Source organism: Oryctolagus cuniculus, chromosome X, assembly GCF_051225735.1.
Source record: "Oryctolagus cuniculus isolate XC-2025 breed Fujian yellow rabbit chromosome X, ASM5122573v1, whole genome shotgun sequence".
In the NCBI taxonomy this organism is placed as follows: domain Eukaryota; kingdom Metazoa; phylum Chordata; class Mammalia; order Lagomorpha; family Leporidae; genus Oryctolagus; species Oryctolagus cuniculus.
In genome coordinates, this window is record NC_142888.1 from 90,435,536 (window position 1) to 90,461,355 (window position 25,820).

The 25,820-nt window shown below is 41.7% G+C and overlaps 1 protein-coding gene and 1 long non-coding RNA gene across 2 annotated transcripts in view; one reads left to right on the top strand and one right to left on the bottom strand.

Annotated features, from left to right (window-relative positions):
• LOC138847732 (uncharacterized) overlaps positions 1-7,784 on the bottom strand; it is a 42,274-nt gene extending 34,490 nt beyond the window's left edge. Inside the window, exon 1 of the long non-coding RNA XR_011385681.2 lies at positions 7,603-7,784. This is a non-coding gene — a long non-coding RNA (uncharacterized LOC138847732). The remainder of the gene's footprint in view (positions 1-7,602) is intronic.
• Positions 1-22,124, top strand: part of ZMAT1 (zinc finger matrin-type 1) — a 35,929-nt gene extending 13,805 nt beyond the window's left edge. Inside the window, exons 3-8 of the mRNA XM_089324941.1 lie at positions 1,559-1,653; positions 9,565-9,666; positions 9,743-9,917; positions 11,839-11,907; positions 17,083-17,182; positions 19,365-22,124. Coding sequence (XP_089181067.1) covers positions 1,559-1,653; positions 9,565-9,666; positions 9,743-9,917; positions 11,839-11,907; positions 17,083-17,182; positions 19,365-20,682 — 1,859 coding nt within the window. The 3' untranslated portion in view covers positions 20,683-22,124. The remainder of the gene's footprint in view (positions 1-1,558; positions 1,654-9,564; positions 9,667-9,742; positions 9,918-11,838; positions 11,908-17,082; positions 17,183-19,364) is intronic.
• Positions 22,125-25,820: the final 3,696 nt, after the last annotated feature.

A 25,820-nucleotide genomic window follows, 5' to 3' on the forward strand; every position in this document is an offset into this window, starting at 1 on the left:
CCAAAGTCAACCGCTTTTAAATTTAGTTTATATTACTCCAGATTTTTCTATGTCTGTTTATATGTGCATACATTTAATTTTTATTAGCGTTTTGAATTGGATATATATGTGTTTCCTTTTTTTAAAGATTTATTTACTTATTTGAAAGGCAGATTTACAGAGAGGCAAAGAGAGAGAGAGAAAGAGAGAGGTCTTCCATCCACTGGTTCATTCCCCAAATGGCCGCAATGGCTGGAGCTGTGCCGATCCAAAACCAGCAGCCAGGAGCTTCTTCCGGGTCTCTCAGGTGGGTGCAGAGGCCCAAAGACTTGGGCCATCTTCTATTGCTTTCCCAGGCCATAGCAGAGAACTGGATTGGAAGTGGAGCAGTCAGAACTCAAACCGGCGCCCATATGGGATGCCGGCACCGTACGCAGCAGTTTTACTCCACAGCACCAGCCCTATACTTCTTCTATAACTTTGCATTCTTTTAATATATCACTGAAATCTCCCCATGAAAGTGTATGTAGTGTCAGTTTATTTATTTAAATAGCCAAATAGCAAACAAAATTTTGATGTGTTGTGACTCATGCCCTATAGAAACTTTGGCAGAATACATTTCAGCTGTTAACAATTTTAGATATAAGTGTGGTACTCAAGTGCAAGTGCAGAAATGTTTGGCACTTTTTATTTGTTACAATGAGAAACACTGTAGCACAATTTTTTAGGTCTTAGTATATGAGCATTACTTTGAAGCTTTGAAGAACTTGAGTCGAAGTATTGGACCAAATGACTGTCCTAGTGTTTGTTCAATGACAGAGAATTATTGCCCATCATAAGTAAAGATAGTGACTTCTAGATAAAGATAGTTATTTTTAGATAATATGAGAGCAATAGCTCAAGTTAAATGACAGTCCTAAAACAATACACTTCTTAGGATTATCTGCTGTAAAACACACACACACAAATAAGGCTTACTTTTTAAATCCGAGTTTTTTGTTGGTGGTATCCCAAATCATTCCACGAATCTAATGAAGTTGCTGGTGCCCTCTATAACTATTCCTTCAGAATGGCATCGCCTAGACTGGTTGTACTAAATAAATAATTCTTACCACATCAGACATCAGAGCCATATTTAATATGTGCATATTAAGGTGAATACTCAGGGGCCATCACCTGCAGTGCCAGCATCCCATATGGGCGCCGGTTTGAATTCCAGCTGCTCCACTTCTGATCCAGCTCTCTGCTATGGCCTGGGAAGGTAATAGAGGATGGCCCAAGTCCTTGGGCCTCTGTACCAGCCTGGAAGACCCAGAAGAGGCTCCTGGCTCCTGGCTTCGGATTGGCCCAGCTTTGGCTGTTGTGGCCATTTGGGGAGTGAACCAGTGGACAGAAGACCTCTCTCTCTCTTACTGCCTCTGCTTCTCTGTAACTCTGCTTTTCAAATAAATAAATAAATATATTTTTTAAAAAGGTGAATACTCAAACAAAAAGCTCAAATTTGAAGTGCTGTAGAGGAATGAAAACACTGCCTCTAAGTATTCATTAATGTGATATATCATGTTCACTTTATTTGTAGGTACTGCCTGGAATCAACAACTTTTTAGAGATAACCTTTGTCAACTATGTGGTGTTGTGCTACAGTTTGAATCACAACGGATTTCCCATTATAAGGTAAATTAATAGAAGAAATAATGGGAATAAGATCTAAAGTAAGTTTTTCATACGGCAGGTAAACTTAATCTTATGTACTAGATGGTGTCATTTCCCTTTGATGGATGAGGAGATTGGCTCAGAGTGTGACAGTACCAAGATAGCTGAAGTTTGGTGAATTTAGATTTACACTTGATATTTTTTACTCCAAAACTTTTCTTCTCTTCATACCATTCTGCTTCCTTTATATGCATCTGGCCACTATGCCATTCATTCTTGTAGTAAATGTAAGGTTGACATTATGAAGCTTGCATAGTAAACTGTTAATGTGAATCAAGACATATTGTAGAATTCCCAGATTCTTTCTTTATAGTAAAGGAAGACTAGAAATACAAAAAGAACCAGTTTTGCTCTTGGCTTAGCCACATGTTTTTAGGCACAGAGTTACAGAATTCTAGAGCTAGCAGAGAAAATATCTAATGTTGCTGCTCTCTTAGTTTATAGATTAAAAAATTGAGACCCAGAGGCAAGCATTTAGCATAGCAGTAAGGCCACTAGTTAGGATGTCAGTATCCCACATCAGAATACCTGGGTTCAATACGCGGGTCCAGTTCCTGCTTCCTGATAATGCAGAACCAGCAGCCAGCTGTGATGGCTCAAGTGATTTGTGCTCCTGAAACCCATGTGGAGGCCTGGATTGAGTTTCTGGCTCCTGGCTTGATTTAACGCAGTCCCAGCCATTGCAGACATTTGGGGAGGGAGAATATGGAATATCATATTCTCTTCTTCTCTCTGTCTCTCTGACTCGCTCTCTTTCTCTCTCTCTCTCTCCTCCCTTCTTCCCTCCCTCTTGAATACACAAATATTTTTTAAAACTACATTTAGACCCAGAGAGTGAGTGACTGACAATAATTATTGGCAATCATGCAATAATTGGCATGACAAAGCTTAAAAATAATTTCAAGTCCATTGTTCTTTTCCTTTGGTAGCATTGCCTCACATTTCTATATCATCTGATGAGTGTTACCAGTCACGGAGGGGAGGGCGGTTGCCAGAGAGAGTCTCGTGGGTTCTTTTCCTCAGCTTAGTATAGACATGAAAAACAGGAAAACAATTTGCAAAGAGGCAGGAACTTTTATTAGAAAAGAAGCTTTTATTTGATTGGCAAGCTACAGAGAAAGCATCTGGTCTGAGAAGAGACCAGGGGGAGTGCCCAAGCAGGACACTGGCTTTGAGGAAGTGTCCTTAGTTTTTAAGGCATTACTGTCTGTACATTGAGTTATCCTACTGGGAGTGCCCATTGGATGGGGTCGGGGGAGTGGTTTCACATACGTATGTTGATTGGCCTGAGCTTCATGGAGATAGCAAGGGTCTCCTGGAGATGGCCTGTCTCCTTAGGGGCTCAGCCCCCTCCTCTCCTAGCTCAGGGTGAAAGACTGCAGCCACCCTGGAGGTGTGATTTAAAGCCATAAGGTTACACTAGATAGCCAGGGCCTCCTGGAGCTGGTCTGACTCTCCCCAAGTGCTCAGCCCCTTCCCTTGCCAGCAGTGGGTGAAAGATAGCAGCCACCCTGGAGGTGTGATTTAAAGGTGCAGGGTCACACATGCAGCAAAACAAGCTGTTAGTGGGGGAGATGCCAGTGGGTCTGGAGACAGGCTTTCCAGCCCAGCTGCTAGCCTGCTTGGGAAGGACATTCTACCTACATCTGAAGGGACCCACAGACCCCAAGCCCCACTGGCAGGCCTCAAATCTGTTGGATTTCTTTCTTATCTGCTATCTAGACTGCCCAAAGTACTAGGTACATTTACTTAAAACAATATAATCCCAGTTCTACTTTTCAAATACTTCACCTTATTTTTCCCATTGCTAATCTGATTTGTCACTACAATTTAGTTTCAATGTTGACTGGGATTAAATTGCCATAATTACAAATAGCTGTTGGCTATGAATTGAGAAGAACTGAGTTCAAGTCATGACTTCACCATAACCCTGTAGAAATCAGTGTAACTTCTTGAACATGTTTCTTGAACCTGCAAGATGAGGGTGGTAAGTTTCTCTTAATAAACATGTGAAGATTGAGTAAAAATCAAATGTGTGAGAGTGCCTATCCATCCTCAGACCCTCCCCCATCAGAAAGCTATGGAATTAATCAAGAAAAATGAACAGTCAAGGGGCTCTGTGAAAACTGCAGTTGGAACCATTTAAATTTAAATTTAAATCTGAAAAACATTTTATGGGATTATAAAGTACTGTTCAATGCAGAAAATATACAAAAGAACAATAAGTATCAATTATAATTCTATCACTTGCTATTAACTATCATTTACTTTCTCCTGTGTTTAGCTGATTCCAAAATGCTTTCTGTCCATGCATGTGCACACACACACACGCACACACATTTTTCACCAAAAATAAAAAAAGAACTGTATTGTTGTTTTATGCTCATTTTTTCATATGAGATCATATTCTGGAATTCTGTCCTATCGTTACATTTTTTTTCTGTAATATTTTAGTGATTGTAAACTATCATACTATGTAGATGTATGATTTTTAAAAGATTTATTTATTTGTTTGAAAGGCAGAGAGAGAGAGAGAGAGAGGTCTTCCATTCACTGGTTCACTTCCAAATTACTGCAATGGCCAGGGCTGGGCCAGGCAGAAGCCAGGAGCAAGGAGCTTTATCTGGGTCTCCTACATGGGTGCAAGGGCCCAAGGACCTGGGCCATCTTCTGCTACTTTCCCAGGAGCGCTAGCAGGGAGCAGGATGGGAAATGGAGCAGCCAGGACTTGAACCTGTGCACATATGGGAAGCCAGCACTGCAGGGGGAAGCTTAACCTTCTAAGCCACAACTTCCACTCCCACTTGTATCATTTCTCTTTTTTTAATGTTTATTTATTTGAAAGGCAGAGTTAAAGGGCAGGGCGAGATAGAGAGAGGTCTTCCATCCGCTGAGTCACTCTCCAAATGGCCACAACTGCTGGAGCTGGGCCAGTCTGAAGCCAGGAGCTAAGAACTTCTTCTGGGTCTCCCACACAGGTGCAGGGGCCCAAGCACCAGGGCTATCTTCTACTGCTTTCCCAGGCCATAGCAGAGCGCTGGATCAGAAGAGAAGCAACCGGGATACAAACTAGTGCCCATATGGGATGCCGGCACTGCAGGCAGAGGCTTAGCCTACTAGGCCACAGTGCTTGCCCCTGTATCATTTCTGAATTTCACTTTCAGTGTAGTTTGCAGTTGGGTGATAAATGCGACAGAAGCAAGCTGTCCCCTAGAAACTCTCGGACCTGTCTCTCTTGTAGAGTGCTGTCTTGGTCAGCCTGCAGGGGCCCTCTAATCTCTCAGAGGAGCATTTGAAGTGCCTTACTCTGGAAATGCTGCTGTGTACACCACTTCTGCCGGCAGCCGCTGCTGCTGCTGCTGCTGCTGCTGCTGCTGCTGCCTCCAGCAGTGGCCCTGTCTCCAGGAACACAAGCAGGGTTGAGGGGAGGGGAGGGCCTGTAGTCGCTGGCTCTGGGCTGAACGGACATGCATCTCTATCTGTTCAGGTTCCTTAGGTGGCAGAAGGGTGAAGCAGGTAGTGGGCTCTCTGATGGGGAGTGGGGGCTCTTCTGGTTCTCCCTGGAGAATCGGTGGAGAGACTGTGGAAGTCCTGGTGGGCCCTCGATCTCCAGACCTGGGGCTGAGTCCTGGTCACAAGAATTTTGCTCTGCTCCTGCCTGTCAGCGCAGACCCATATCCAAGGGGTTGAGTTAATGCAATTTGTAACCAAGAATTTATATATATGGGAACTCATCTGGGTGCTCTACCTATCTGGTTATTACCAGGTACACCTTCAGTGACCTCTGGAGCTCCTGTGCTGGGCTCCCATGGCAGCCAGCAGTGGCAGGCCAGCAGACAGAGCCTCAACATCAAGGACCTGCGCATTTCCCCACCGCTGGGCCAGCAGGTGCCTCGGGCTCCCTGGTGAGCGGGAGGGGCAGCACACATCACAGGCTCACAGGCACAATGCCTGGCATAGAGCACACTGGGCCCCCAGGCTGTCCATCCAATTGGCCAGGCCCTGTAGCCCAGGGCCACTCTCTCCTCCACACCCCAGCACAGGTTTCCCTGAAGAGCCGCAGCAGCAGCAATGGCTGCAAAGTGGCCTCTAACAGCTGTTTCACATCAAAAGTTGGCCCTTCACTTTATAGACCTTTTTTTAATTAAACCAAAAGTTTTTAACTTGGTAAGATCCACCTTAGAAGCCATAATAAAGCTCTGATTACCCATTGTTGCCTTGCCGGATCTGCTAAACCCAGTAACAAAATAAGCCTGGCAGATTAAACAGCAAAAATTTTTCTTTAAAGCAGTGGTCTTTTTGGTCTTAAAAGAGAAATTTCTTTTTTTTTTTGAAAGATTTTTTTTTTATTTATTTGAAAGAGTTACACAGAAAAGGAGAGGCAGAGAGAGAGGTCTTCCATCCACTGGTTCACTCCCCAATGGGCCACAATGGCCAGAGCTGCACCAATCTGAAGCCAGGACCCAGGAGCCTCCTCCAGGTCTCCTACACAGGTGCAGGGGCCCAAGGACTTGGGCCACAGCAGAGAGCTGGATCTGAAGTGGAGCAGCCAGGATGCTGGCACTGCAGGCAGCAGCCCTACCCGCTATGTCACAGCACTGGCTCTGAAAAATTTCTTTAAACTTAATGTCCAGTTATATTTTACCAAATTATCACAAAAGCTATAACTGGTGGCGGCGCCACGGCTCAATAGGCTAATCCTCCACCTGCGGCGCCGGCACACCAGGTTCTAGTCCCAGTCGGGGCGCCAGGTTCTAGTCCCAGTCGGGGCGCCATGTTCTAGTCCTGGTCAGGGCGCCGGATTCTGTCCCGGTCCTTCTTCCTGTCCAGCTCTATGCTGTGGCCCTGGAGTGCAGTGGAGGATGGCCCAAGTGCTTGGGCCCTGCACCCCATGGGAGACCAGGAGAAGCACCTGGCTCCTGCCTTCAGATCAGCGCGGTGTGCCGGCCGCAGCACGCCGGCCACAGCGGCCATTGTGGGGTGAACCAACGGAAAAGGAAGACCTTTCTCTCTGTCTCTCTCTCTCACTGTCCACTCTGCCTGTCAAAAAAAAAAGCAATTTTATGCGTGAGATTGTTACTTATCAAGTATGTCTCCCTAGATTTTAAGTTGAATTTGAGCCCAGTCTTTCACCAAACAAGTGTCCCAGGCTGCACCCAGTCAACAGATACCTGGGACTGCCTCTGAAACAAAGTTGTTCAGGCAGCTGCAAGATGTGTCCCAAGAGTGACTGTGGGTGAGAGGGCTGGGATATCATGGGCGAAAAGCTCACTGGCGATTGTTAACTTGATTTAGGAGACTTTCAAGTATCATTGCCCCATGCTGACAGGCAGCTGACCTTTCTCCTCCCCACTTCCAGCAAAGGGGTAGAGTTAACATGCCACAAACCAAAGAGAGGAAAAAAGTCTAAAATGTCCCTCTTTTTTTTTTTTCATTCAGAACACAATTTTATGCTTGCAACCCTTTTTAAAGTTTTTATCATATAGTCTAGAACAGTTGGTTTTGAATGGCATTTTCCCATAATGTGCCACCCTTGGTCGGTGTCCCAGAACAAGAGACAAAGACCTCTGGAACAGGCACTGATCCGGAGTGTGATCGCTTCGCCTGCCTGACCCCTCTCCTTGTAGAGAACACAGAACTGCAGGTTAGGGCTCAATCAGACTCCATAGCCGCAGGGCCATGGAGCCACAAACACATTCACACCACATACACTCCCTCTTCCATTAGAGACCCTAGACGGGTACCTCCCTAGGAGGACCCAACAGAAGCAATTGCTATGATTGCTGTTACCAGAAGGGTGCCCCACCAGGAGGACCCAACAGATGCAATCACTATGATTGCCAGGAGGTGATCAGTATCCCCTTCCACACAAAGGCAGACCCGAATACTGAGCACCCCAGGGCGACTTACCGGGTCCTGAAGTCCAGGAGATCTGTCCACTTGTCCTATTTGGTGGGCCATGGGGAGTCGGTCTGGGGGGAGTGGGTACGGCTTGGGGAGTTAAGATCCTGGGGAATGAGTTGGGAGGCAGGCCTTCCAATCCTCCAGGGGCTTTCCCAGGCCCCAGCTGGCTGAGTCCTGCAGGTCAAGGCTCAAAGGGCTAGCCTTGTTTGAACACACAGGAGTTTCCCAACACTTGCTAATGGGCACAGCAGGAGTTTCCTGGCCAATGCACCAAAATGTTACAGAAACCTGGAGAGGGAAGGCTCCCGTTGTTTAAATAGGCACAAGAGACAGTGGAGGATCCAGCAGTTTATTATGCCAGCAGGTTCATCAGCATCATACCTTAGCTGTTATAGCGTTAGTGGGTTTAAATTGCAGCCTGCATGACTTAGGACCACACTACCAATGGGCAGTGGGCCTGGTATGTTTGTAAAAGTGACACCAGGGGCAGATTTATTAGGGCAGACTTATGGCTGGAGTTTAAAGAAGCAGAGCTTAGGACTTCTTCCCTCCCTAGACAGATAACAGTGGGCAGCTGCTTCACTCGTTAACTGGGAGCAGCCTCTTTTCAAGGTCTGCATTGGGAGAATGACATTAATTCCTTCATGGCTCCCCCAATGACCTAATTACCTTCCACTAGTTCCCCCTCAAAGGTCTCACCACCTGTCACATCATCAGACTAGGTACCAAGCCTCAAACACATGAACCCAAATCATAGGCGATATATACTTAAGGATTCCATTTTTATAAGATTTTTAAAAGACCATATTATGTAATACCATATGGATGCATGCAGATGTAGTAGCAGAATAAAAACATTAAAAAAGTATATACACCAACTTTAAGATAATGGTTACCTATGGGGAGGGACAGAGGAGGAAAAGATTGTAAGCATGAGGGTATAGGACTATATCTGTAAATTTGATCTCTTCATTTGAAAGAAATGTAACGGAGTGCTAACATTAGTTACAATTAGATAATGGATATTTCTTGTTCTTATCTATACAGTAGATATATTTTACAATTTAAAATTCTGCAGAATTGTCTCATGTTTGTTCAGGAAATGTGTTTCTCCACACACCACTTTGGTTATATTTTCTAATGTGTATTTCTTCATAAAAAAAGAGAACATGTTTCTTCACATAAAAGAATTTGAGAGGTGGACAGTGAAGGAATGATATAACAGCTCCATGACATCAGGGACCTAAACATTTCCTGTCTTTCTGCTCTGATGAATCGCACTTCATCCTCAAGGTCCCTCATGGTCCAAGATGACTGTTGAATTCCATTGCCAAGATTTGTAACTAAGGAAGGAGAAGATATTTGATCTTGTGTAGTAGCTAGCTGTGTGTCATTTAGTTTTCCTTTATTTATTTTCATTTATTTGAAAGACAGAGTTACAGAGAGAGGAGGTAGAGACCGAGAGAGAGAGAGAGAGGTCTTCCATCTTCTGGTTCTCTCCCCAGATGGCTGCAATGGTTGGGGCCGCGCCAATCAAAAGCCAGGAGCCAGGAGCTTCCTCCGGGTCTCCCACGTGGGTGCAGGGGCCCAAGGACTTGGGCCATCTTCCACTGCCTTCCCAGGCCATAGCAGAGAGCTGGTTCAGAAGTGCAGCAGCCAGAACTAGAACCGGCACACATATGGGATGCGGGCGCCGCAGGCCAGGGTCTCAAGCCGCTGTGCCACAGCGCCGGCCCCGTTAGCAGTGTGTCAGAAACAAGAATCTAAGAGTTAATAACTTCTGAGTTGTAGCATTATTTTCATTTTAACTGATATTTAGAGGTTTGAAAGCCAATGAAGCTCTTTCATAAATTTAATACAGACCAAATATATTAAAACTCATGAGTACTCTCCTCAAACTTAGAGAGGTGTGAATTTTAGGTGACTCTGCTACTGAATAAACAAAGTCGTATTATATCTTTTTTTCAGAGTGAACAACATGCTCAAAATGTTAGGTTTTATTTTGAAGTACATAGGGAACAATTTGAAGTTCCTGGTGAGAAAATGAAGACACATGCGGAGAATTTTCCGGTAAGTGATCTGTGTTGATGTGTGATTCTAAACTTTGAGTCATTGAATCTTTTTAACAAGATTATGTTTGTTTCAGGTGCGTAAGAGTGGATTACTGGACAAAAACAGATTTTGTGATATGTACAACATGATTTTCAGCTCTCCAGTTGTTGCTCAGTCTCACTATATGGGGAAGGTTCATGCTAGAAAACTGAAGCCATTAATGGAGGGAACTGATCATGTGCCTGCATTAGGATTTCAGCCAGAAATGGGTAAGATTCCATCTACCTCTTATCTGCAATACAGTGTCTATCGTTTTTTAAAAGAAATTTATTTATTTGAAAGGCAGAGTTACAGAGAGGCAGAGGCAGAGAGAAAGAGAGAAATCTTCATCTGCTGGTTCATCCCCAAACAGCTGCAACAGCCAGAGCTGGGCCGATCCGAAGCCAGGAGCCTGGAGCTTCTTCCATCTGCTGGTTCACTCCCCAAATGGCTGCAATGGCCGGAGCTGGGCTGATCTGAAGCCAAGAGCCTGGAGTTTCATCTAGGTCTCCCACGTGGGTGCAGGGGCCCAAGGACTTGGGCCATCTTCTCCTGCTTTCCCAGGCCATAGCAGAGAGCTGGATCAGACAGAAGTGGAGCAGCTGGGACCCAAATGGGATGCCAGGACTGCAGGTGGTGGCTTTACCCACTTATGCCACAGCACCGGCCCTGTGGATCTATTTTTTTTTCTCAACTCTGCCATCCATTTTTTAATTGGGGACATTTTCACTCTGGTTGAAAAAAAATTGATTTTTCTTCTGCTCATTTAATTTATTTCTGTCCTTGTCATCTAATATGAAGATTGAAATTACTCGCTGAATGTTATTATCTCTCCTTTTCATTTTGCTAAATCCAAATAAAAGGAAGTGATTTGCTACACTGCTTTAAACAACAATAAGCAGCTAGAGCTTGGTCAGGTTCTCATTATATCATAAAAAGTTAGCACTTTCTTCTTTGCTTTGGCATCTTTTTTTGTTTTAGTACTTTTCAAACTAATTTCTCCTGTTCAGATCAGTGTCTTCACTATAGCATAGATATGGTCACAGTGTTTGCTGACTATACCTGTTGGCCAAAATAAATTTACTGAAGCTTCTTCTACCATGATAGCCCATTTCTTTCATCCTATAAATATAAAAAAGAAAGTACCACCAGCATCATCCATCAGTAATTACTGAGTACCTATGATAAACCCCAAAGATAGACAATTATAAAATGTTGCCTCTTTCCTCCTTCCAATGTTTTTGGTCCAGCAATAATACATATAACAGAGTAGAACATGCAAAACTGTACTTGCATTTTGGAAAAACTTGTATGGTATAACAAAAAATATGATTAATCCTCTGGAATAAATAAATTACCACACTATTAACAACTTCAGTACTTTATGACCAAAGCATTGCTAGCATAGAAAATCCACCAAGATTAATTTCCAACTCACCATATAAGTACCACCTGATAAAGTCAATGCCACAGGAAACATTGTGAAAATTTTTTCTTAATAAATGAAACCAGAATTCATTTTTAAGTTTAATCTAGTCTCAATAATTGTTGTATGTTTGTTTTTCTACTTGTCAGTCTAAAAAGGAATGGAATCAGTATGCCCTATAAGAGAAAGTATCACGTAGAAAGCCTTGTATTCAGTCTCCCAAATTCATTTGGAAGATTTGTTTTCAAGGAAGAGAGTAATTGAAAGAGCCATGAAATAACTGGAATTTTTGGGAACATGTAAAGTATTTTAGTCTTAGCTGAATAAATTTTATTCTGATGCAAACATCACAAATCTACACTGATTAGATGTCTTACTATATTACTCAAGAAAGACACCAACTTAGAACTTGGTATTTTACTATTACTAATTTCAAAGAATCATATTAAGATGGCTGCATTGATCACTGAAGCTCAAAACTAATGGGCATTTAATTGGGCAACACCTAATTCAGAACACTGATTCCTTCATGACAAACTCATATTCAAATTTCCATTCTTATAAAAGGAAATTATTTTTACATGACTACCTTTATTCATCAGCTCTCTGCTAAAAATCCAAAGATAATGGGGTTTTAGAGATTTATAATTTTTCAAACATTTTACAATGAACGCAGCTCTAATATGTGAACATATGTTGATCTTTTCTCATTACAACTATTTCAGCAGGTGTGCCTATTCCTACTTCTACAGAGTCAACCTTCCCGAAATTCCTTGCTGGCAAGCCTCCTCCAGGTGGGATTAAAGACAAGACTATGCCTTCCTCTACCAGCAGTGCTTTGGATTTGAATGATCCAAACAAATATTGCAAGCTCTGTCCTGCTTCCTTTAATAGTCCAATAGTGGCCCAACAACATTATGTTGGGAAAAAACACAAAAGAAATGAAGCTAGGAAGACGTTTGTAGACAAGATCAGAGAGAAACTTCTTCCAGCAAAATCAAATGCAAATGGTAAACAATAAAATTATCCCAAACTCTTTCTAGGGAGTTTATATTTTCTAAAATGTGCCAGATAATTTATATGCCATTTTATGCCTATTGAATGAGAGATCTACAGTATTCATGGGGGTCATAGAATTTTAGACAAATGGCTTTTGAGTCCATCTACTTTTATCGCTTCATTTTCTAGAAAATGAGGCCCAGAATGGTTTAAACAACATCCATTGATTAATCTATCAAATATAAATATTCGCATGGTTCCATGCTATCTTTGGTACATAAAGAAGTTTTTTAGTTTAGTATCCTACAGTTTATCATTCACTAAATATGGTTTAAAAGTCGCTTGATTGCTAAGCTAGACATTCTTGGGAATACAAATGAGAATGTACCATTTTCCCTGAAAAAGTAAGTACATAAACTATTTGGATTAATAACAGTTCATTGCAAGAGGTTACAGACATGGATTTTTGTAGTTTTGGTAACTAGAGAAATGAAACATCATGATCCAGAAAATCTTCATAGATTTCATGTATTTCAATTGATATAAGTGAGAAAGAGAGATGATGAAAAAAAAACCTCAAGCTAAGAAAGAGTGGCAAAAATTCAGGTGAAATACAGAGACTGATCTTGACTGGAGAGCCACTTGCTCTTCTAACCATATATATACTTTTTTCCATTTTCCCCCACAGGCACCTTCTCACTACTAGTGTATTTTATTCCCCTTTCATACTCTCTCTTCCACTCACTTCCTTCCCTCTACTTGCTGTTATTTTAAATTCCTTCCTTCCTAGACCTTACTGCTTCATGGGAAAACGTTCATTACTCCCTCCTTCTTGAAGCTTTATTCTTTGTTATGTATAACTATTTACCCTCTGATTCTTCTCCTGTGTTTTTCACTGTTTCTTATCTATTTTCCTTATGGGCTCTTTTTTTTTATTGTTTACTTGTAGGTAGGTATTCACATGGTCCCATTCTTGACCTTACTCTACTTGATTTAATCTGTTCCCTTGGTTTCACCTCTCACCTGTATGCGTATGACCTTTCTGTAAAGTTTTAGACTCACATATCCGAATGGCAACTACTACTTCATGTGGATACCTCATAGTTATTTTACATTGACTCAATCATTCAAAGGGAACACTTGCTGAACACTCGTTGAAATCCCCAACACAACCTTCTTCACTTTCTATATTCACTGGAGCACCAAGCCATGACTATTTTACCTCCTGTATATCACTGTTCCCTTATCCCCAACCCTGCTCTTCCCATACTAGCTTAGGTCGTTAAGATCTTTCCTAGAGTTTTGCTATCCAAAATGTGGGTTGTGACTCAACACTGTTGGTTATCACCTAAGAGCTTGCTAAAAAAAAAATCTCAGAGCCCCTTCAAACCTACTGAATCAGAATGTACATTTTAACAAGATACCTGGGTGATTTGTACTCAGTAAATTTGGAAAGGCATTATCCTAATGTATTGCCACAAGCTCCTGACTACTCTTCTTGCCTCTAGTTTGTCTCCCCAAATCCACCCTCAATTTAACCTCTACAATGTTTCACTTAAAACATAAATATTTCTATGTCATTTCCCCTCTTAAAAACCTTCAGTGTTTCTCCATCTTCTAAAGATAAAATCTGAACTCCATAGGACTTCTCCATCTTGTTCCTGACTGCCTTCTCCAGACTTACCCACTGTTGTTTGCTGCCATGATCTATGTGGGTCAGTCCTTACAAATCACTTATGGTTTCTAGAAACCATTACCATATTTCTCATTTCTATGTCCTTATGCATGTTGCTGTTTTGCCTGGAATATCCCCATAACCCTCTTCTCATGGATAAGTCCTACTTATTCTTGCTGCCTTGGCCTGGTAGCCTTTTCACATCCTTCAAAGCTAATCTTCCATGCTTCTTTAGCCTGCATAATGCAGGGTCTTTGAGGGAAGGGATTTATCTAACTCATCTGCATTTCCAATCCTCCTGTGATCCTGAATTCCTCTTCAGCCAATCTGGTCTCCTGTTCCCTTCTCAGCATTTTTGGTTATTGTTACTTTAATCTCTTGCTGTCTTCACTTGTTCTTCACTGCTCAGTTCACTGCCATGCGCTGGTGCACATTCCACCAGCCTTCATTTCCCCTCTCCGCTGAAACTACTTCTCTCAGGGCCGTAGTGACCTCTACATTACTAAATCCAAGGGCCACTTTTATTTAGCTCCTTGGATGTCACTGTCTCCTGTTCATCATTATAACTCCCTGTTCTTTACTTCATGGACTTTTCATAGTCTCTTCCATCTCAACCATCTTAAAGAGCAACACTCTCTGGGGTTTCGTATCATGATGTTGCTATTCCTGTGCACACTCAGGCATTGTCCTCAGGAGCTTTCATCTAGTTTAACTATTTGAACTACCCCAGTGGTCTGACATCTTCAAAATCTCTCTTACCTATTTCCACCTTCAAACTCCAGTATGCAGGTGTAACTACCTATTGGACACCCTTACATGGAAGTCCCACAGATACTTCAGACTCTGTTCAAACCTAACATTCACCACAGCTTACTCTTTCACCTGCTAAAACACTGTTTCCTTCTGGAATTCCAATCTCAGTTAATGAGATAATCACTGGAGTTATCAAACTAGGATTCTGGCAATGATTTTATAACCTTCTGGTTTCCTCCTCCTCCCTTGAGCCTCACATTCAGTCACTAAGTTTTGAAGGATTTTTTTGTTTTGTTTTTTTGACAGGCAGAGTGGACAGTGAGAGAGAGAGACAGAGAGAAAGGTCTTCTTTTGCCGTTGGTTCACCCTCCAATGGCTGCCGCGGCCGGCGCACCACGCTGGTCCAAAGGCAGGAAATGGAAAGCTATTCCCTATGTATATTTCTTACAGAGTGATAGTGATCACTTGTGGTATTCACTAAAATACAAGTTGTTTGTCCCTGCCCCAGAAACACTGAATCATGTTCTTCAGGGCAGTGGCCTGGGAATCTATACTTTTAACTAACAGCCCAAGTGATTCTTAACAGGGAAGTTTGGGAAACATTGTAGTTTTGAGTTAATGTATTATCATTCAGATATTGATTTATGATAAATAGTAGGAGTAGTTAGATAATTTCAGTTCCTAATTTTTCTTGAGGTCTGTCATGCAGGGTATCATTTTCTTGGTGTCAAAGAATATGGGAAATCAAATTATAAAGTAACATGGTGAGCACAACATCAGATGACAGGGAAGGAGGATAATTTTGAGAGATCTTTCATTCAGATTGTGATGTAACCTGCTGAATTCTTCTAGTCTCCCAATGAAGTTTATGTTAATAGTGATCAGAGTCATATGTTCTTCAAAATCAGCAGCTTTCATTCCTTGTCAGAGTAATCTTGCTTCTGTGAATAATCTTTGCTCAGAGGAGGACAATATACTTGGTAATGATTAACCTAATAATTAATCAGCCCAGCGATAGGTATTTTTAGATTAAAATCAAGGGCTTAATGCTCCACTAGCTAAATTTAACAAATAAAAGCAAAAAGACCCCAGTTTAGAGGGAATATAGACTAGGGCTATAAATAATTATCAAGTGGAAAGATGATTATTTCACCCATATAAAGTACATTTTAAGGTAATCATAGGTCATTAAAACTATAGTAGTATAACATTATTAACCATTGATTTGGCAAAGGATTAATTTCTGTACTATCCATTATTTTTCATTGATTTATGTGATGGGTTTTTTTTATGTGATGGTTTTAATTACTATATCTTTGTAGTATGCTTTGAAGTCAGGTATTATGATGCCTATAGCCTGAATATTTTTTTGCTTAGGATCGCTTCAGCTATTCTGGGTCTTTGCGATTCCATATGAATTTTAGGAATTCTTTTCTAATTTTGTAAAGAATGTCATTACTTGATAATTTTTTAAAGATTTATTTATTTGAAAGGCAGAGCTAGAGAGAGAGAGAGAGAGAGAGAGAGAGAGAGAAAGAGAGGTCTTCTATCCACTAGTTCACTACCCAAATGACTGCAACGGCCAGAGCTGGGCTGATCCAAAGCCAGGAGCCAGGAGCTTCTTCAGGGTCTCCCACGCAGATGCAGGGGCCCAAGCACTTGGCCATCTTCCTCTGCCTTCCCAGGCCATAGCAGAGAGCTGGATGGGAAGTGGAGCAACCAGGACTCGAACCAGTGCCCATATGGGATGCCGGCACTGCAGGCGGCAGCTTTACTCACTATCCCACAGTGCTGGCCCACTCGTGAAATTTATTAATTTGCTGCTTCTGATCAAAGAAAATGTAGAAGGATCAAGAGATTAAGAAAATAAAAATTAATCAATCTTCTGCTTCTAGTTCTACCTAAGAAACAGAATAGTGAAGTAACTGTTACATAGTTCCAATTCTATAGTTCTACACAGTAGTAATGAGTAGTTTTGCTTTAGAATTATGCTTTCAGCTTTTATCCTGAGAGTGGGGCTCACTGAACCTCTCTCTGTGGAAGTTACTTTTGATAACTAATGCACTACAGTGATTTCAGGTAAGAGAGTAAAAATTTACTTTTATTTGTCTTTAATCTTTTGGGACATTTCAGGTTTTGGTTGGGTGAAAAGAGAATTTGGACAAGCAAAAATATGTTGGCTGAAGGATTAAGAGTCAAAGGTTGATTTGGAATGCTAAATTTGAGGTGCCTGCTGCCCTTCGATGTAGCAATGGTAAGCAGGCAGATAAAAGATTCTCAGGGAAGAAATCAAGACTAGAGAAACATTGTGGCATGGTGTGAAGAAATCTGGACACTAAATTAAGACACATGGCCTCTGAGAGGCCAACTCTACTGCTACCTGACTCTATGACTTCGACCAAATCATTTTACCTCTCTGGACTCAATCTTTATTGAGAAATTTCCAGTAGATGATCTCTAATAAATTCTTGTCCAGCTGTAATATTATTTAATTTGAAGTATATCCGTACTGACCCTAACCTGAATTCTCTATTTTTTTCAGCATTTAGTATGAAAACCTATGTTTGTCATATTTGCAGTATCACTTTTACATCTTTAGCTATGTTTCGGTACCACATGCAAGGAAGTGAACATCAAGCTAAGTAAGTATTTTTGCATAAATGTTCCTAGGACACTAAAGACTAGGGCTTCTAATCCAGTACCCTTTTATGTACTTGTATTTGTTTATTTATTTATTTGAAAGGCAGAGTTACATAGAGTAGAGGCAGAGGGGGAGAGAGGTCTTCCATCTGCTGGTTCACTCCTCAAATGGCTGCAATGACCGGAGCTGGGCTGATCTGAAGCCAGGAGCCTGGAGTTTCTTCCGGGTCTCCCACGCGGGTGCAGGGGCCCAAGGACTTGGGCCATCTTCTACTGCTTTCCCAGGCCATAGCAGAGAGCTGGATCGGAAGAGCACCCGGGACCAGAACCAGTGCCCATATGACGGCACTGCAGGTGGCGGCTTTACCCGCTATGCCACAGCACCAGCTCCATCCTTTTATGTATTTTACAAACTTACTAGGCAGTCATTTCCCTGTAAGTTGAACATGGATATGGTATTCAGTATTCATAACACATTGTACACTATTGTTTCCGAGTGAATTCTCTAGTCATGAAAATGTACTGACAGAACTGGCTAATTGATACCTTTTCTAACCAAACAATGCTGGCCTTTTTGGGGAGATGCTAAACAATAATTTTTAGTCTAGTCATACAAATTCAAGGAATTTTTGGAAGGTTGGCTTTGTTACAGGTGTTCAGTTACCCAGGCATCATCCTTCCATTTTGGTATAGTGGTTACGAACAAAGGTCTTGTTGTTAGACAGACCTGGAGCAGAATACCAGATTTATCTTTCTATCAAGGCTGTAACTGTGGACAGTTCTGACACAAGATTGTTACAGTGAAATCTAATCATATTTATAAAGTGCTTGTCTTGGCACAAAGTAGGAGCTCAATAAATGTTTAGTCCATTCTATTCTGTTATCTTAAGGAGAAGAGAACTGAATGGACATGGGCAATTCAGGTTGCAGGTCAGAGGGACATTTAACTATTGTTTAATTGGTGTGTTGATTTTGAAATCAATTTATTCTAGTAGAATATGTTTACATTATTTGAGTTCAAGTACTTAGAAGCTAAATCGTCTGACTCACCAAATTAAAGTAAATTTAAACATTTTAAATTCAGATTTCCAGCATAAATATCTGTAACATTTATAGATCCATACAAGGAACTGATTAACCAAAACTTTAAAAACGACATGAAATTCACATCAGACCATTTCTCAAGGTTCTTGATATTATTGATACTTACCTATACATCCCACCATGCCTTAGTATCTTTAGTACCACAACAGCATCAAATGTGTCTGCTCCTTTATACCCATCCTTGCTTCCATCCTAGGCCTGAGAATTTTTTTCTTTTGCATAAAAATTTTTAAGATCTCTGCTGCTATTTTTTTGCATAAAAAATTCATTATCTATAGCTTTCATACTGAAGTAAGTTTTTTTAAAAAGATTTTATTTATTTCAGAGGTAGAGTTACAGACAGTGAGAGGGAAAGACAGAGAGAAAGGTCTTCTGTCCGCTGGTTCATTCCCCAAATGGCCGCTACGGCCGGTACTGCGCCGATCCGAAGCCAGGAGCCAGGTGCTTCTTCCAGGTCTCCCATGTGGGTGCAGGGGCTCAAGCACTTGGGCCATCCTTCACTGCTTTCCCGGGCCACAGCAGAGAGCTGGACTGGAAGAGGAGCAACCGGGACTAGAATCGGCGCCCATATGGGATGCTGGTGCCGCAGGCGGAGGATTAACCTACTGCACCACAGCACTGGCCCCCTGAAGTGGGTTTTTAAAATTTGTTTTGGCCCTTGCTGTTTAATTTTTTTCAGATAGTTTTTTAAAATTTAATTGAAAGGCAGACAGACAGAGAAAGAGAGAGAGAGAGAGATCTTCAATCCATTGGTTCACTCCCCAAATGCCTGCAACAGCCAGTCCCATGCCAGATTGAAGCCAGGAACCTGGAACTCAATCCAGGTCTCTGACATGGTTGGCAGGGACCCAACTTCTTGAGCTGTCGCCTGCTACCTCCCAAAGTATGCATTAGCAGAAGCTGGAATCAAGTGGAGCTGGAATAGGAACCCGCACACTCCAATATAGGATGTAGACTTCCCAAGTAGCATCTTGACTGCTGCTCCAAACACTCATCCCTATACTAATATTTTTGATGGCAAAGAAAATATTTGGAAGAAAATAATATGGTAACAAGGACTTCCTGTTGTATTCTTTTCAGAGAATCCTTTGTTAACAATCTAGTGATGAATTCAAAGCAGACACGAGACTCTTACCAAAATGACTCTGAAGATTACATCAACATGCAGAAAGCCAGAGAATTAAAGCCCACGACTTATTTCAGAAGTATGGAAGGGAGTTCTTTGGAAACCCATAGGTACAGAGAAGCGGTTGATTCCAGATTCAGCCATAGAGCGTTTGAACAAAGACTCCCATCTGAGACTTCCTGGACATACAGAGGACCATCCGATATTTCTCAAAGAATGGAAAACCAGTTACCTCATATCTTACCAGCTTATTCAGAGAAGACATATGATCCTTTCCAAGATGAACTTGAAGAATACATCAAAGTGCAGAAATCCAGAGGACTAGAGCCAAAGACTTGTTTTAGAAAGATAAGAGAGAGCTCTATGGAGACTCCTGGGTATAGAGAAATGTCTGGTTGTCAACCTAACCCAAGAATGTTTGAGCAAAGATTTTCATCTGAGACTCCCCAGACTTACCAACATCCATATACCGTTTCACCAGTGAAAAGCCAGTTACCTCACTGGTTACCAGCTCATTCAAAGAGGAAATATAAGTCTTTCCAAGATGAACTAGAAGATTATATTAAAGTGCAGAAAGCCAGAGGATTAGAGCCACAGACTTGTTTCAGAAAGCCAGGTGCTAGCTCTATGGAAACTCACAGGCACAGAGAAATGGTTTATACCAAACCCAGGCATGAAATGTTTGAGGAAAGACTCCCATTTGAGACGTTCCAGACCCATCCAGGGCTATATGGTACTTCACAAGCCGTGCAAAACAGTTTACCTCATTGCTTGCCAGTTGATGACAACAGACAGAGACTAGAATCGATGAACTACGATCAAGTCACTAGAAACTATTTCCCAGAAGAACCAGTACCCCTGAGCCTTAGTCAGCAAGAGAATAACTCTGGCCCAAACAGTGTAGAATCTGACGTCTGCGGACACTTCTCAGAAAACTCTGCCCGTGAGTATCAAGCAGATGATGAACAGAGGCGTGAGAAGAGGAGACGACACCTGGAGGAAGGCGAGGAAGGCGGGGAAAGGGCAGAGAAGGAGCAGTCAAAGCACGGAAGGACAAAGAGTTGCGAGGATACAGATTTAGCCAAAGATAAGGAGGATAGAAAGGAAGATAAAGCCAGGGTCAGGAGAGGAAAGCTTAAGCATCAGAAAAAGAGAAAAAGCCGTGATGTCTCTGCTGAGAAAGAACGCAAGCACAAGAAAGAGAAGAAGAAGTCCGCTGAAGAAAGGACCGAAGAAGAAATGCTCTGGGATGAATCAATTCTTGGGTTTTGAACTTATAGTTCAAAGAATGAATGACAGAAAGCAGTTAATATAATGGATTTAAGTAAAAGCGGAACCATCAAATGAAGAGAAGAAGTCGATGGTGTCAGTTCAGGAAAGCTTTGCTTTTCGGTGTGTGTCAACATTGAACTTTAACTGAAAGGGTGAACAACAAATTCTAAACCTGCCCTCTGAGAAAGAATGGAAGAACGCAGGAAGAACATGACAGAAATAGAAACTTGTTTAAGACAAGCCTCAAGAGTCAGTATCTTGGACTGAGTCCGTCTTTGAATTTGGAATTTTTCGTTCTGTTTCCTCAAGGATGAAGTGAAGAAAGCAGTTAATAAAATGGGTTCAGAAAAAATCACAGCATGAGATGAAGGAAAGCAGAGGTGGAAAGAGGGAGTGCCAATTCTGGAAAGCTGGTTTTTGTTTTCTGTAAAGAAGTTTCATTGAAAGGAGAAACAAAAAAGCGTAAACCTAGCCTCTGAGAAACAAGAACATAAACAAAAAAGGAACTTTCTGAAGAAAAGACAGAATTGTCTATGTTTTGCACCTACTCTTGCATCTTGAAAGGTAGTTTCATTTACTTGAGAATGGACTGAAGATATCAGTGAAGAAAATGAATTTAAACAAAACCAAGAGCATGACATGAAGGAAAGGAGAATTGAACATAGTTGAGTACCAGTTCAGGAAAACTGGCTTTTGCTTTTGTTTTTGGGAAAAGTTGAAGTTTAATTGAAAGAAGAAAAACAAACAAAAACACACACACACACACCTAAGGCTAGCCCCTGAAAATCAAGAACACAAGAACATCAGAGAAAAAGAAACCTTCTGAAGAAAAGAATTGTCAGTGTTTTGAGTCTACTCTTGGATTTTAAATGTTTCAGTTTTGTTTCCTTAAGGTTGAATAAATAGGTTGAAGAATTTGGTGTCTTGAAATTCATGTTATTTGAATTTTTTTATGTGAACAGGTACTTAGTGATCTCTGGCAAAAGCCAAGTGAAGCATAAGTATTCAATGCCTTTTTGTCAAATTACTTTTCCTTTGTTTTCCAAAAAATATGTTTCCTACAAATAGTGAATTTTCCTAAATGAAGTTGTCTATACTTTGTTCATAAAATTGATATGACATTAAATTATTTACCCATGGGAGATAATTTATTTTAAGTGAAAGGATTACCAGGCGTTGCTGAATCCATTCCTTCTTTGGGTTTGTTAATATTCATGGTATTTTATTGTTGTTGCCGTGTCTTTGTTTATATTCTTGGTTCTGTGCAAGGAAAATGTACAAAATAATTCACTTATTTTTTTCTTTGTTAAATCTAATTTGAAGTGTATTTTGTATTTTCTAGTTCTAAAAGTGGAAAATTAAATAGTCTATTATAAACTTAGATTATATATAGTTTTAAAAAGCTCTCAAAAGTACTGTTGCAAAAAATATCAGTCTATATTCTGGAAATGTTTATATTAAAGTGTTTTAATTTGTTCATGTGTAGTGGTCTATTTTCCATTGCTATAAGAAAACACTTGACCTTGAGAACTTAATAAATAAAAGAGGTTTACTTGGTTCACAATTTTGGAAGCTAACTGTCCAAAATCAAGTGGCCCTATCAGTTTAGCTTATGGTAATTACGGCTTAATGACAGCTAGTATCATAATGAGACAAGAAGTCAGAAGGTGAGAAGGGGCCAGTCTTTCTTTTCATAACCACCCTCTAGCAAGAACTAACCAGGGTCCCACAACTACATTAATTCCTCACAGGGGCAGTGTCCTGAGTGATTCAGTTACCTTGAATTAAGCCCCACTTTTTAAAGGTTCTACCACTTAACATTGCCACAGTGAGGACTAGGCTTCTAATACATGAACCCTTAACAGTATCAAAACCATAGAAATGCTGTGTTATATAAATAATTATTCTACATCCAAAGATAATTATTTTGGTAGTGAGTGGGGGCAGTAATTAAATGGTTTGTTTGCATTTAATATCTCTGGAAAGATCACACAGTTGAAATTGTGATAATTTCATTTTTCTACATCTTGTCTAGTAAAAGCTAGACAAAACTTTAATCTTGAGTTCAGTTTTTTAAAAAAGATTTATTTATTTGAAAATCAGAGCTACACAGAGAGAAAAGGAGAGGCAGAGAGACAGAGGTCTTCCATCTGCTGATTCACTCCCCAATTGCCTGCAATGGCTGAAGCTGTGCCGATCCAAAGCCAGGAGCCAGGAGCTTCCTCTGGGTCTCCCACGTGGGTGCACAGGCCCAAGGACTTGGGCCATCTTCTGCTTTCCCAGGCCATAGCAGAGAGCTGGTTCGGAGGTGGAGCAGCCGGGACTCGAACTGGCGCCAATATGGGATGTCAGCACTGCAGGCTGTGGCTTTAACCCACTGCGCCACAGCACCGGCCCCTTGAGTTCAGTTTTAAACAATAAAAATGTGACCAAAAAATACTTAAAACTGAAAAAAGAAAAATTTTAAATGACTGATGACCATGAGGATGTTACCTTTAAATTGTTCAATTTTGATTTTTTTTTATTCTGGTGCTCCCTTTTATATGATCAGCAGCCCATGTAAATATTTGAACATCACTATGATCTAGTAGAAAGTGTGATGACCTGGGAATTGAATCTCAAGATTCTGGTCTAAGCTATACCATCAAGTTGCTGTGTGGCCTTGTGAAAATAACATGACATCACCAGGAATGGGAAAAAAAACAGGCTATGGGATGGATTCCCTTCAGCTGTTAATTCTATGAAAATAGCAAATTTAGATGGTAACTATCTGCTTCAAGCAAGGCATTTAAGTCTTTTTCTTTGAGATTTGAATGAGATGACTAATATGAGCTGACATATAATATGATTGATTGGGGTTATACCTAGTTGAATAAGTGGCCTCAGAGTTAGGGGATTCCCAGGTCAACTTTTTTTCCATGACACTGTTAGCATAAGATTATTTTATACCATGATATCATCCCCCTTTTCATAACACATGAACTGAAAAGAAGGAAAGGAAAAGTAAGAACCAGAGTAGAAAAAGATACAGGGCTCTTTCCCTGCATATCTCTGAAGAGGGATATGCCCAAGGTGAGGTCTTCAATTTGGTGCTGGGATTGAGGGTAAGGGTAGGAGAGACGAGCTAGTATCCAGTAGGAAGACTGATCTCTGATACCCCTTCTTGGGCCTTCAACTCTGTTTCTCTAACATAGATTTTTTAAAGATTTATTTTATTTGAAAGACAGAGTTACAGAGAGGCAGAGAGAGAGAGAGGTCTTCTATCCGCTGGTTCACTCCCCAGAGGGCTGCAATGGCCGGAGCTGCACTCATCCGAAAAGAGAAGCCAGGAGCTTCTTCCAGGTCTCCCACATGGGTGAGGGGCCCAAGGACTTGGGCCTTCCTCCACTGATTTCCCAGGCCATAAGCAGAGAGCTGGATGGGAAGTGGAGCAGCCAGGACTCGAACAGGCACCCATATAGGATGCCGGCACTGCAGACAGCGGCTTTACCCACTATGCCACAGCACCGGTCCCTCTATCATAGATTTTGACTTTGGACACAAGCCAAAGCCAAACCTATTTCCTGGTTGGCCTGTCTGGCACTGGACAAAAGGCCCCCAACATCAAAAACCCGAATCTCTGCAAAACTGAGGTGAGGTGTGATACTTATATAGTCCTGTGAGCAGAAAGGAAGGGCTCATCAGAGTGGTGGCAGGAGACAACAGGGAAATGGATTTGTAGGCAAGGGAGGGACCGTGGGTGCAGGTCCACTGCCTGCCAGGTCCTCTGAGAAGACCATGGTGTGTGCTTTCTCTCTCTCTCTCTCTCTCTCTCTCTCTCTCTCTCTCTTGCTTTTGCTCTTGCTCTCGTTCTCTTGCTCTCTCTCCCTCTCCCTCCCTCCCCTTCTTCTGAGCTGCTCCCCTTTCCACCTGGTCGGGTGTGTTTCTCCCGTCTGTACATCTGGCTGCCTCCAGCACACCCCCCCGTAGTTGTGTTCCGGGAAGCAGGGCTCCCTGTCCTCACCAGGGACAGAGATGCTGGAGACATGGACTCCGGTGGGTCCTCCAGCCCAGGGCCTCGTACTGACTCAGGCTTCCTGTCCTTGGACTGAGACGGGGCTGGCTTCCCCTCCCCTGTCCTGAGAGGGGCCTTCCTTCCCTTGCTCCAGAGAGGTCCTCCCTGCCTGTTCCAGGCTGACAGGGGAGCTTTCGTGCCTGACACTAAAGGCTGAGGCTCCAGGTGGCTGGCAGCAGGATGTATGTTCCTCTGGTGCAGTGCTATCATCATGGTAAGTCAAAAAACAAAACAAAACGAAAACAGAAACAAAACATGGTAGGTCAAGGGAGAGATCACACCAGGCCACCAGACTTTCTTGTCCCAAAATATCTCACCAAACTGAAATGCCCACAATTATTCACCATTTTGACTTAAAAATATTTGGAATTATCTTTGGAATGTGAATAATAAAATGCACACAAATTTCCCAGGTAGAACAACATCTATGGAAAATACAGAAAGCCAGCACTCAACTAACATATGCACAAAGACTAATTTTAAGATTGCTATCGACCACCTCTTGAGAGCATAGGGAGCTCTGGGACACATCAGGAAGTAGCAAAACAAGTACTCATTATCCTCTGAAATCCTCGATTTTTTGATCATATGAACGAGATATTTCCTTCTTTTATAATATGTAGCTTTATGGAGGCAAGCCCCATCAGAAAGAATGTGACATTCATTTTTAACCAGGTAAAAAGAGAATTTTGTTGGGGAGATGAGTTCATCTAGGGGTTGGGGGTAGTCCTAGTACTGATATGTATGTGTGGTGAAGGGTAGACACAAATCTGTGAGTATAGACATTTTTAACATCTATATTCATATGTATTGATGAGAACATGCATAAAACTGTTGTGGTAAAGACCTAGCTGAAGTCTTTTGGAGGCAATATTTTCATAGCATTGTCAGCCATACTCTAGGGTTCAATCTATACCATGAATATAAAACGTTGAATGGCTTAGTGTTCTCAAAAGGGAAAACACATGTTTGGAACACAAACGATTAACCAAGAGCGGCCCCCACTCATTTTTTGTCCAGCTGATCCACTCCGGGAAAACTTTAGGTCTGATTCTTAGAATTCTGAGCTCTGCAGGATTAGAAG